Source organism: Erythrolamprus reginae, chromosome 6, assembly GCF_031021105.1.
Source record: "Erythrolamprus reginae isolate rEryReg1 chromosome 6, rEryReg1.hap1, whole genome shotgun sequence".
NCBI classification, from domain to species: Eukaryota; Metazoa; Chordata; class Lepidosauria; order Squamata; family Dipsadidae; genus Erythrolamprus; species Erythrolamprus reginae.
The window spans coordinates 84,726,670-84,739,363 of NC_091955.1; the positions used below are offsets into that span (position 1 = coordinate 84,726,670).

The following is a 12,694-nucleotide window of genomic DNA, read 5'->3' on the forward strand; positions in this document are numbered from 1 at the left end:
ACCAATGATTTATTCCATTGCCACTATCTAATATAGCCTTTTCTTTCTTGTATTTTAGTATTGTAATAATAAAAAGTGTATTTTAAAATAAAAAGAAAAAAAATCTCAGGCAAAAGGATGTCTTTTGGTTTGTGCAATAGAGGTGCTTTCTGAGGACCTGTTTGGAAGGTTCGAATAAACACTTGTAGACCTTTTGCTGGGAGGGGGAGACAAGGCAGTGCAATATGCAGCATAAATAAGATACTATGTTTGCAGAGTTTGCTTTATTTTTCCAAAGGCCTATGTTGTGTCTATTGTGAGAAAGAGTCCAGTGACCACATAGCCATGCAGTGATTTACTACCTACCTGCTGTTCAGGAAATATGTAAATTTGTTTCAGTGTCTTCCTTCCATTTAGAGTGTGCAGTGTTCATTTGAATGGGCTTCCTCTGATCCTAGCCATCCTTCCTAAAAATGAATAGGGATTTCAAAATTGGTTTCTTCAAAACATTTTAAAGATTACTGGTCTCATTGAGACTGGATAACTCATGCATTAAAGAAACAACAAACCACGAGAATGTATGAGAACATAAGTCCTAAGTACTGTGTTATATTAATAGCCATGTTCATGGTATCATTCTTTCCCCCCTGAATTTATCAGGAAGTTGAGAAAAGCAGACCATATCTGCCCATTATTTTATCTGACAAAGTGCATGAATAAACTGGAGCATTTAGAGTAGGTGATTACCCAAGGATTATGAGGCTCTAGTTGTTCTAGAACCGGGGTGTCAAACTGGTGGCCCACGGTCCGGATGTGTCATGCCCAGGCCATGCCCATCTCATCTCTGCAAATGGGAAAAACGTCATGTGATGGCAATATGACATGGTGAGTTTGACACCTGTACACTAGAATAAGAGTGCCATCATGGTGTGTAATGGGTAAGTGGTAGACTAGGACCAGGGCAAGCCTGGTTTTACTCTGTCCTTAGGCAACGACACCAGCTGGACCATCATTTCCTCTCAGCCCTAATCAGCATCAGGATTTACAAAAATTCAGCTGATTAACGTTGTTAGCTTTGCAATAAGAACTAGGCAATTGTGGTGCAAAAAGAACTGCACCCCCCCTTGGCACAACTATGTGAGACAAATATTAAATAGAATACTAAAAATCAGACTAGAGTAGAAGTGAAAAAGCAATTGTGTCTTCATAGCCAGCTACTAAAAAGAGATACTTATTTGTAATATGAAGCTCCATAAATGGTGAAAGAAATTGGAAGGTGTGCATATTAATGACTCCTTGAGGTGTATGTGCATATATAGGCTTTGGTTGTGTATTTCTTTGCACCCTAATATTTGTCTTTAGATGGCATGCATTGCTTGTGAAACACTACTGAATATATGAAACTGTTTATAAGGATGCTATCAATACTAAGAGAAAAGTGTCTGTGTACCACCAAAAATGCAGCCTGTATAAATTATACAAATTTAATTGTTTTTGATTTGTTTTTATAATTACTTCTGGTTCTTCTTCATAGTCTCTGTGCATCACACATGGATGATGTGCCTCTGCAGAGCCCACACTGGAACTTTTTAGAGCTGTGAAGAACTGTCACCTCTAGCACACATTTGTTCCCACCTGTCCCCTCAGTTTCATTTCAGCTAATTTCCTTTATTTAGCAGAAGATACCTGGGAACCTAACTTCAGTTTTTCATGTTTATGTATTTTCTCTAGTGTAGGAGCGGCACTAATCAATGGACACTTTGTTTTATTTTCTTTAAGGAAGCAGAAATAAAAAATATTGCAGAATATTATAGGGCTGAATTGATGGTCCTAGATTTATAAAAAGTGCAAACTCATGATGGAATTTGGCAATAAATATATAAACAAATGATTATTTCTTGCTTTTGGTCATTAAACTCTCAGTGGCATAGCATTCATTTGAAACAGCTTCAATGCTAACAATGAATTCTCTTCTAAGGCCTATCTCCTAAGTGCAATCGGCTTTCAAAAAATGGAATGATAAATCCAAACAGCGTTCTCTCATATTGAAGTAAAAGGTACAGGTGGATCTTATTTTCCATGGTTTCACATATTTGTGCTTGATAAATATGGACCACAATTAGTTATCCTTAGTAAATAGATTGGTGTATGCACTGCTTTCCATTCATGATTCTGATCCATCCATCATTTTGTATATATACAGAAATACACAGCTGGAGTTGTCCATCCCCATTTCACAATAATCACTGAATTACTTTGGCGTCACCCTGTGTGAATTGGTCAGCCATATAAATTTATTTAATAAAAGAAACAAAAGCAAGTGATCTATGACATTCTAATATTCCTTGATATTACTTTATCTGCAGTGAAAATGAGCAAATACACACTGAGAGTCCTACTGGTGGAAGCAGTAAATATTTACACAAAGTTTTGTCACTAAGAGACAATGCAGATTGTCTGGATTGTGCAATATCTATGCCAGTGATGGCAAACCTTTTTTTCCTTGGGTGCCCAAAGAGCGTGAGCGTGTGCTATCGTGCATACATGAGTGCCCACACCCATAATACAATGCCTGGGAAGGGCTTCCCCCGCCCCTCCAGATCCCCTCTGGAGGCAAGAAATGGCTTGTATCCCAACCTCTGGTGGGCCCAATAGGCTTATGTTTTGCCCTCCCCAAGCTCCAAAGGCTTCACTGGAGCCGAGGGAGGGTAAAAACTGCCCTCCCCCATCCCCCCAGAGGCTCTCTGGAAGCCAAAAATCAGCTAGCCAGCACACACATGCATGTTGGAGCTGACCTAGGGCAACAGCTCGTGTGCCAGCAGATATGGCTCTGTATGCCACCTATGGCATGTGTGCCATAGGTTCACCACCACTGGTCTATGCTATGCCATTGTGAATCCATGTCCACTTCATAAAGAAAAGTAAAATTGGTACCTTAGTTTGAAATGGATGGCAAAGACCCTCAGCCTTTAGAATGGAAAACCAATCCCAGAGTCATTAAGTAATCTCTGAAAAACACTGCAACTATACAAGTGATTTATAATGGAAGATGTTGATTTACAAGTCATAAAAGTCTGGTTTCAAGTATTCAAAAATTATTACAGCCTCTACAATCTCACACGGGCAGGAGAAATACCTTTGGGCCTATAGAGGCACATATATCACTGAATCTTAACAGTTGATTAATCCAAAGAGTATAAAGTATAGCATTCTCCTTGGGGGATCTTAAAATGAGCCTTTTCTGTTGGCAGACCATTCATTCCCTTTAAGATTAGGTTAGCCCCAGCCCTACTGTTTTTTGGAAAGCCCTAAAGAGACAAATGCATTCCCAGGCATGAGATCATTAGCTGGAACTTGTGAAGTTGTTAAACTCCAGAGAGATTGGTTTTTTAACTTCAGGTGTTTTTTTAATCCATTATTATGTTTTTAATAGTTGCTAACTACCCAAAGTTGTCATGATAATGGGTGGCCAACAAACAAATACATAGTCTGTTCTGGAAGCAAATGTATGCCATTTCCTCATCAGAAATGAGAAACATTTTGAATTTCAAGACAACCAAGGAAGCTTTACTTTTTGACATTCAGCAATAGTACTGCAGATTGAATGATCAAACCTATATTGAACATAGATTATATGTATTCTTTATTTTGGCTAAAAGAAGATGGAAAGCACAAAATCTGAGATGGCTAAGGCAGCACTACATTCTGCTTTTTATTTTTGTGATTTTTCCCCGGCAAGCATTTTTGAGGCTTCATACTTAACCCTTCCGTTGCAGGCTGTTCAATTATCCATAGTTGTATAGTATGGTGGAATGTAATCCCCATGAACAATGAACTCCATGTTATCTGGAAAATATAGAACTTCCATGGAAAGGAAAGGACCTCTAGACTGGTCTTGGCATACATCTCTCAGCAAAATGTTGGGAAAAATTAAAATCTTACATCACTACTTGAATGGTCATCTTACAAGTATCAATCATGTCTTTTTTTGGTTGGCATCAACAGCAGTATTTTATTTGTTCCTCCAATGAAGGTCATTCAGTTGATTTGTCTGAGCAGATAGAGATATTTAGTAACATATAAAACTATAAAATCACACACAGAGGACTATTCTTTGCAATAAATTGGTCACCCAAAGAATTAGCAGGAAAGTACAGTTTTTTTGTGCGCTTAATAAGTTGTTACGTTGTGTTGCTGAACTGAGCTTTTGAGCTCTTTCTTTGCTATCTCTTACAGTAGATTTTCCAGGTTTCACCGTCTTGTAGTCCTCCTACTGCATTTGGCAACTTTTGCTACTTTTTATTATTCAGTTCTCTCCCATTTTCTGATACTTCCTCACTCATACTTAATGTGTATTTTCCTTAATGTGTATTTTCCTATTTAGCATGAAGTTCCCTCACTCAGTCTTTGATAAGCCATACTTACCAGCAAATGCTTGCTCTTTTGGTAGATACATACAGTATTTGCTACTGACTTTTGATGCTGCTTTCCTTGTTACAGTCATTTTGGCTTGTAAGGTCAATGAGGTATACATTTTTTATAGTTGTTCAATCTTTTTTTCATACTTAAAATAGAAACTAATGCTTGGAATCAGAATCAAATTTATTTCCTAAATAGTTTCCGAATTTTATTCCTATTGTGTTTCTACTCAACTCCATCTAAAATTATTGAAATATCGTACTTTATTTATCTGCACATTTAAAATACATAAAATTTGAGTTTTTAATATAGGTAGACTGCTCACTTTTATAATTTCATGTCTTTTCTCTATTTTCTGGATCATTAGGAAATATGTCCATTCTTACCTCAGTGTCCATGAGATGGAACTCGTTATATTCAGATCTCTCCAGGTTCCAATATTTGTTCAGCAGCCTTTCTTGTAGCTATTAGGTGCAAAAGATTAAATTCAAACATCCAATTAAAATGATTTATTGCTAAAAAGCCTATGCATAGGAATCTTCCCAACTAACAGCACCTGCTTGGAGTTAAGTAAGAGTCAACAGAATTCAAGGGAGGGTTGAATCTAGTCCACTTGTGGCTAATCTCTCTTTTTACTCCACTCTTGGACCTGCAACTCCTTCTCTTATGTCAAGTGTTTTCTTACTTGCCATAACGTAGTCACAATCATATTTTTTCACTCAACATATCAGATTAAGAATGAATTCTTATGTTAGCAGAAACGTCCTGTAATCTCACATGACTAAAACTTTTGTTCATACCACTATTGTGATTAACTATTTATTTTTTAGATTTATATGGCTGTCCAATCAAACAATTATGACTCTGCACAGCATACAGTTAAAAGTAAACAGTATAAATAAAAGCAGCTACAAAAGTTATTGGGCAGTTGAAAACTCATATTCATATTATAGCCCTCCAGGTAGGAACTCCTGTCAACTTGGACACAATGGTTGAGGGTCAAATGCCTGATGCACAAAGACCATGAAGAAGGAAAAAAACCAGGTTGCATAACTGTAACTGTAGTTTTTGAGTGGTCATCTGGCATTTACATAATTCACACGACTTCCCCTCTGCAGATACTTCTGCTAAGGAGCCTTTTTTCCTAAGAGCAGCTATGATGATCTTGAAAAACTGAGGGGACGGATGGAAACAATATCCAGGAGCATGTGTGCTAGAGAGTGAGCTTCTGCTAAAATGGCCTGCACAGCTCTAGAAGATTCTGACGTGCACAGGTGCACCAACCATCTGTATGAATGCACAGATGACCACTTGAAGAACTACTGTTGCAGGTAAGCATTCTGACTTCTTGATCATGCTGAGAACATGATGACTTTTAAAAGAACTGAAAGCTGACCATCTGCAGTGGGTGACAAACTCTTCCGGCTTCTGAGATTTTAAATATTGTCCACATAGTCACAAGTATGCCACAAAGCAGTGATGGCAAACCTTTTTTCCCCTCAAGTGTGAAAAGCATGTGTGGGTGCCCTATCGCTCATGCAATAATAATAATAATAATAATAATAATAATAATAATAATAATAATAGTCTGCGGAGAGGGGCGGCATACAAATCCAATAATAAATAAATAAATAAATAATAATAATTATTATTATTTATTAGATTTGTTTGCCGCCCCTCCCCGAGGGCTCGGGACGGCTCACAATAACAATACAGTACAAATCTAATGGTTAAAACAGTTAAAAACCCACTATCATTAAAAACAATCGATACTGCACAATCATACCATGCTCAAGTCTTACCCACACCCCAAATCCAATCCCCCTGTGTGCCCTGCCCCTATGCATGTAAAAGCACCCCCCCACACAGTCCTGCTCTCACACATGCGTACAATCCCCCTCCCCCTTTCTCAACTTTTGGTGGGCCCCGTTTTTCACACACCCACACACACACTCACCCTCAGCAGTCTCCAGGTACTTTCTTGGAGCCTGGGGAAGGCAAAAATGCCCTTTCCCGCACGGAGGCCCTACGGAGACCAAGAATGCCTTCTCAGAACCTCCGTGTGAGCCGGCATGCACATTCGCGTTGGCGCTGAGCTAGGGCAATGGCTCGCGTGCCAGCAGAAACATAGGTTCGCCATCATGGTCCTAAACACTAGAACTTTTCTATTTTAAAAACCAGATCTACAGAAAGCTATATACCATATATATGCCATATTTTTTAGCAGGACAATCAAAAATCTGTCATTAAATATTATTTATAAATAACGGCAAACATAGAAAAATAATGGGAGTAAATCTGGCCACAGACAGTTTTAGAATTTATTCCTCAGTGTTTTTCAAGAGTGCATGTTACATTTCCTTAGTTCAGTGGTTCCAAACCTTTTTGGCACCAGGGACTGGTGATGGTGATTTCCCCCCCCCCCCCCCTTGCTCATCCACCTACCATTCACATCCAGCTATGCAGCCTGGTTTCTAACAGATTGTAGCGCAGTAGTTTGAGATCCCTCTCTTAGAGGGATGGGAAGGTCATTTTGAAAAGGATCTGCATGAACTGTTTTTTGTTCATGTATATGCTTATAAACCATCCTTAAACAAAGTTTAAAATGGGAAATTGGAAAGGCAAAAAAATAATAATGAAAAAAACCCACAATGCAAGAGAATTGTTATTGATTTGAAGATCAACAGGACGAAAACTTTAAAGAGATGCTTAATAATAGTAATAAATTATTATATGTTTCCTTTTTTATCACACTTTTATTATTTTTTATAAATAACCCAAGGTGGTGAAAATACTAATACTCCTTCCACCTCCTATTTTTCCCACAACAACAAACCTGTGTGATGAGTTGGGCTTAAAGAAAGTGATTGGACAAAGTTACCCAGCTGATTTTTGTGCCCAAACTCATGTTCTCCATGTTTCTAGCCGAGTACCTCAATGTCTATAAAACTGGCTATTTTAAAATAAAACAGTAATATTAACAATAACACATTTACATACCTCTCATGTTAATCTTTTTCAAGCAAAGCAATAATGTACAATAATGTACAAGACACAGAAAAAGAATTTAAAAAAGCAAAGTAGGACAAGAGATAAGAGAAAAAAACACATTAACAAAATCTATTTAGAGCATTCACTATACTTTCCATTCCATTTTATCCTTGTAAATCATATTTTTAATCATATTTTTAATTTCTCTATGTCCATCTTCCTATATTCATATATTGTTTTCTGTTCTTCACAGTTCATGCCACTCTTTTTTCAGAATTTATTTTATTTTTATTTATTTATTATTTGGATTTGTATGCCGCCCCTCTCCGAAGACTCGAGACGGCTCACAACAAGTGAAAACAATCATAAATAATCCAATTAATTAAAATATTTAAAGATTTAATCTCATCAACACCGTCCTCCCAAAACCTTCCTGGTCTATTTTTAATTCTTAAGCTGTTGCATTTGTTTTGTAAATTAATGCTCTTTCATTTCTTTGAACATCTTGACATCCTTCTTTGACATTAATTACTCATTATTATATTCTGTCCATATTAATTGATTTAGTCCCCCCCCCATCATACCAGCTCTCATTTCTATGTAACGAAGTACACAGAATCATATTCTCTTCTTCAAAGTTTTTCCAGCCATTTTTGTAAATAACCTCATCCTTTTTGTAAATAATCTACCAAAGTAGATTCACCCACTCTGAGTATTCAGCATTTATGCATAACTTGCTTTTGCTTATTCCATTTTTGTCGGCGTAAATTCAAAGATGGTCTTCAATATTTTTATATTTAGATACATCTTTTCCATCATATGATCAAATCATTCAAGTCCTCCAGATACAATACAGCATAATCTGTTTGCAGAATTATGTTATTGCACGTTGCTAACCAACCATAAGGCTACAAGCATTCTTTATTCATCTATGCCTAAATATACAAGCAACCATAAGTATCCAAGGGTACCTTATTCTGTGCTCAATGCTGAACTTCCAGTAAACATGCTATTTATTTTCATGCATTTTTTCTTCACATTATACCACTCTCGTCACATTTGTTCCATCAATTAAACAGTGCTACTGTTTCAGATCTCAGTAGCATACTTTCTCTATGCACTGACCCCCGGAATGAGGTTTCCCCTGTCATTTGAAAGGCCTACCTTACTGGCATTTCAAAGAGCCCTGAAGATACTGCTCTTTTCACAGGCTTTTGGTGAGATAGTGGACACCCCCTCTCCACCCCCCTTTTCCTGGCACCCATCTGGCTTCATTTTGTCTACCATCTTTGTTCCTTTGTTTCTTATATTGATACTATTTTGGAAATGTTTTTAACAATATGTAAACTGTGTAGAGTTGCTAGGAATTGAACAGTATATAAATGTACTGTAATATATTATTACATTATTCAGACAGTCTTCAATTCCATATTCATATCCATTTCCATTAATTATGCTAGGAGATATGCTTTCTGATACATGGATATCAAAATCTCAAATGTATCTGTGGGACACTATATAACATGTACTGATTGGACCACATTTATTCACATACAATAATGCAACAAATGTTAATATGGTACTTATGAATAACTCAATAACATAATTAATAAATTAAAAGGACATTTAATAGTTAATCAAAGTAAAGATATGTTGCCTTTTCTAATACTTTGCATGTAATATTCAGATTTTCTTTCTTTGCAATCCTTCTGTTTTCATGCTTATTTCAGTTGCTTTTTTTCTTCCATTTTCATTTTTAAAGTTTTTTTCTTGATGTTGACACTGAAGAAATATGTACAAAGTATAAAATTGATATAAATTATGATCCTTGTTACTTATTGAAATTTCATGTAATTGCCCAATCCTTTTTCACCAGCCAATAAGGGATTTACAAATTTATTTAATCATTCTTTTTCTCATTAGGAACTTGAAGCAGCTCTTTACAATGATGATGTGGAGTTCATCAGTGACTTGATTGCTAGTCTTCTTCAGGGCTGCTACCAGCGCAGTGATATTACGTGAGTAGTCTCATTCTACTGATTTCTATAATTAAACATATGTCTTTCTTCCCCCCCCCCCAAACCAATTGTATGCTCCTGGAAAAAATAGATAAGCCTTTTGCAGACTTCACTTCTAAAGAAAAGTATAAAGAGAATTCTAGCTTTTCTCCCCTAGAGTAGTGGTCTCTAACCTTTTAAACCTCAGGGACCACCAAACTCATCATTTAAAATCCCGCAGACCACTGGGGGGAGGCTCAGCTGCCTTTCAGGCCTACCTCTCTGCTTCTTCAAGGCCTCCAGGTGGGAGGCCTGAGAGAAAGCACCTGATCCAGGCACACCGCCCAGAAACCTCTTGTGTTCCTTCTCTCAAGAAGCTTGGTTAATTTGAGTGAAGGAAAATGAAGACTGGAAGACTTATTTATTTACTTACTTATTTACTCATTTATTTATTTATTTATTTATTTATTTATCTATTTATCTATTCCATCCATTCATTCATTCATTCATTTTGCAGGGGACTCGGCATTGTTGGTAGAAAAGTCAGTCCAGAGCTGTGGTAGTCATCTGACTGGCCGTTTGTTTGTTTGTTTGTTTGATTTGATTGATTGATTTTTATGCCGCCCTTCTCCTTAGACTCAGGGAGGCTTACAACATGTTAGCAATAGCACTTTTTAACAGAGCCAGCCTATTGCCCCCACAATCCGGGTCCTCATTTTACCCACCTTGTAAGGATAGAAGGCTGAGTCAACCTTGAAACGGTGATGAGATTTGAACCGCTTACCTACAGATCTACAGTCAGCTTCAGTGGCCTGCAGTACTGCACTCTACCTGCTGCGCCACCCCGGCTCATCCATAGAGGAGCTGCTCTTGGATGACCAAAGGGCCAGTCCAATGATTACCACAGCTCTGAAATATGGGACCAGCCCATGGTGGGTCTAGAAATCTCTGCCATAGAGAGTGGCACATGCAGTATGGAACTTTGCAGGTGGTGCAACATGTAAAAAGCAGTGTAGCCCTTGCTGGCTGGAATGAGATAATGGTGCTGTTGCAAGAGGGTGCAAATAGGTTGTAGCAGTGATGGTGATGATGGCTAGAAGATGTTGGAACAAAGCCCTACCTGAATTTGCACGGCATCAGCATTCCGCCTTTGCTGTGGTATATTTGCGTCAGTTAGTGGCGCCATGACAGCTCTTGTCTCCTGCCGCTTGGGGCTTGGAACATTAAACAGCGTCCGAGAAGCACTGCACCTTTTTTGTATTTTATCATTTCTTTCCTACATTACAGTACACCGTTCATAACTGTCCTATTTTAAATTCAATCAGCATCAACCTAGAATCTTAACTAGTGCACCATTATCATTTTTTGCACAATATAATCAAGTCAATGCAGCAAAGAAAGTAAAGCTAACAAATCTCATGCAAAATATCTTTTAAGAATTTATACTCATTCCCATTTTCAAAGCATAGGGATATTCGTACCTGGATTTATCCACCAATCCAATGCAAAGAGAAGTCTTTAAAGCCCGGTGTTTCTAAATTTTTGTTTTTAGATCACACAAGCCAAAAAAAAAAAAGCAGGTTGGAAGAAAATGGAGGACTTGGGAAAGTAATGATTGGGGAAATTAATCAATGAGAAAAATATTGATGTCTGGAAAGGGACGGCTGATATGGGATTTGGGTAGCTAACTCTGGAAAAGCAAGCTTTGGAAAGTGCCAGCTGGGTACAAAAAGAGGAAGGAGGTCCCCCCCCCCCCCCCCCGAAAGAGCTGCTGGGAAAGAAAGGGAAAGATACTCCACCAAGTTTCCTCCTCCTCCTGGAACCACTATGCTCTTCTTCCTTTTCTTCTCAGCCTCCAAAGACCCATGATTTCCACCTCATCTAAAAGGCTGGCCAGGAGCAGAAGGATGGAAGGGGATTTGTGTGGTTCTCCCAATGGTGATGGCTTGAAGTAGACGAAGGGCTTGGCTTGGCATACAAGAGCCAGCATTGGGCTTGACCTGCTGGCTGGAGGGGAGCTGCTGCAGGGGACTGATGAGGCAGCACTTGGGGCTTGGAGTGATCCAGGAAGCACTACAGCAGAGAGAAGGAGCCAGAGTCAACCCTAGCTTTTCTATCCATTGCGAATGCTAGATCGGCCACTTGCAAACTCTTGTCTCTCAAGAAGCCCAGCTGAAATTTCCCGTGCCCTTCAGCGAGCGTTCCTCAAGTGATGAGAGTATGCAGGGACCCAATCTAGCATCCGCAATGGACAACAAAGGTAAGGTTGACTCTGGCTGCTTCTGTCTGCAAACAGAGACCAAGCTAACTATCTGAAGGACCTCATCCTGTCTCTGAGAGTCAAAGAGCTGAAGCGCGAGTGGTGTGGGAAACTTCAGCTGGGCTCCTTGAGAGAAATGCAAACATTTCTCTGCGAACCACCAATTGGTGGCCACTTCCCTAGGTCTGAAATACTTGGATGATCTCCACAAGCTACCTTTAGTTCTGGTTCTCTAGAATTAAGCAACCTGGTTTTCTAGAATAAAAAAAACAGACAAACAAATAAATAAATATAGAGCTTCTTCCTTTTCTGATCTTCCATTTGCAGTCTGTGAAAAGACAGATGTTGCATAGGTTGGGCTCAGTTGGGCTCAGCCATGGAATCTGTTGTAATATTAATGCCTGATATAGCAGTTATTGAAAAGAAGAAAAGTCCAGTTCTTTGATTTTGCCATCTCAGGTGATGCTAGGATTGTGGGATAGCAATTGGAAAACATTATTGAAATACTGGGATTTACAGATTGAAGTTGAATCCTTATGGAAAAGAAATCTGCTATTATACCAGTTGTAGTTTGAACATTTGGAGTAATAGTTAGACTGGAAATCCTGAATTTATTGGACTGAATTTAAACACATACGACAAAGACAATCTGCTAAGAACTGTTTTAATCAGATCAATTTTTTTTCTATCCATTTCATTTGTTGAGCCTTCTATTCTTAAGTTGTATTAATCCAGGTATGAAAATTTACCAACTGCTTTATTCTTTTGTCTCTGTTGAGATTAATTTAACAATATCATACTGAACTTCGTTGTATACTAAATGCTACTGTTTGCACTTTTTTCTTTAATTATTCAACAATTCAATTGATTTTGGTCCATAATCACCTATCAGATGAGTAAATTAATATTTCTAAAGATTTGAAAAGATGATTACTAATGTGTATGATAAGAAGCACAGCCTACTCTTTCCTCAGATACCTGCAATTGTTACATGGCTTTTCCCAGTTTAATGCTATGCAAATAGAGAAGCTTTATGCTTATACTTAGG

The 12,694-nt window shown here is 38.0% G+C and overlaps 1 protein-coding gene across 1 annotated transcript in view; it reads left to right on the plus strand.

Annotated features, from left to right (window-relative positions):
• The window catches only part of CECR2 (CECR2 histone acetyl-lysine reader), an 89,632-nt gene that overhangs the window by 44,847 nt on the left and 32,091 nt on the right, over positions 1–12,694 (plus strand). Inside the window, exon 2 of the mRNA XM_070756485.1 lies at positions 9,313–9,407. Within this exon, the coding sequence (XP_070612586.1) occupies positions 9,313–9,407 (95 nt within the window). The remainder of the gene's footprint in view (positions 1–9,312; positions 9,408–12,694) is intronic.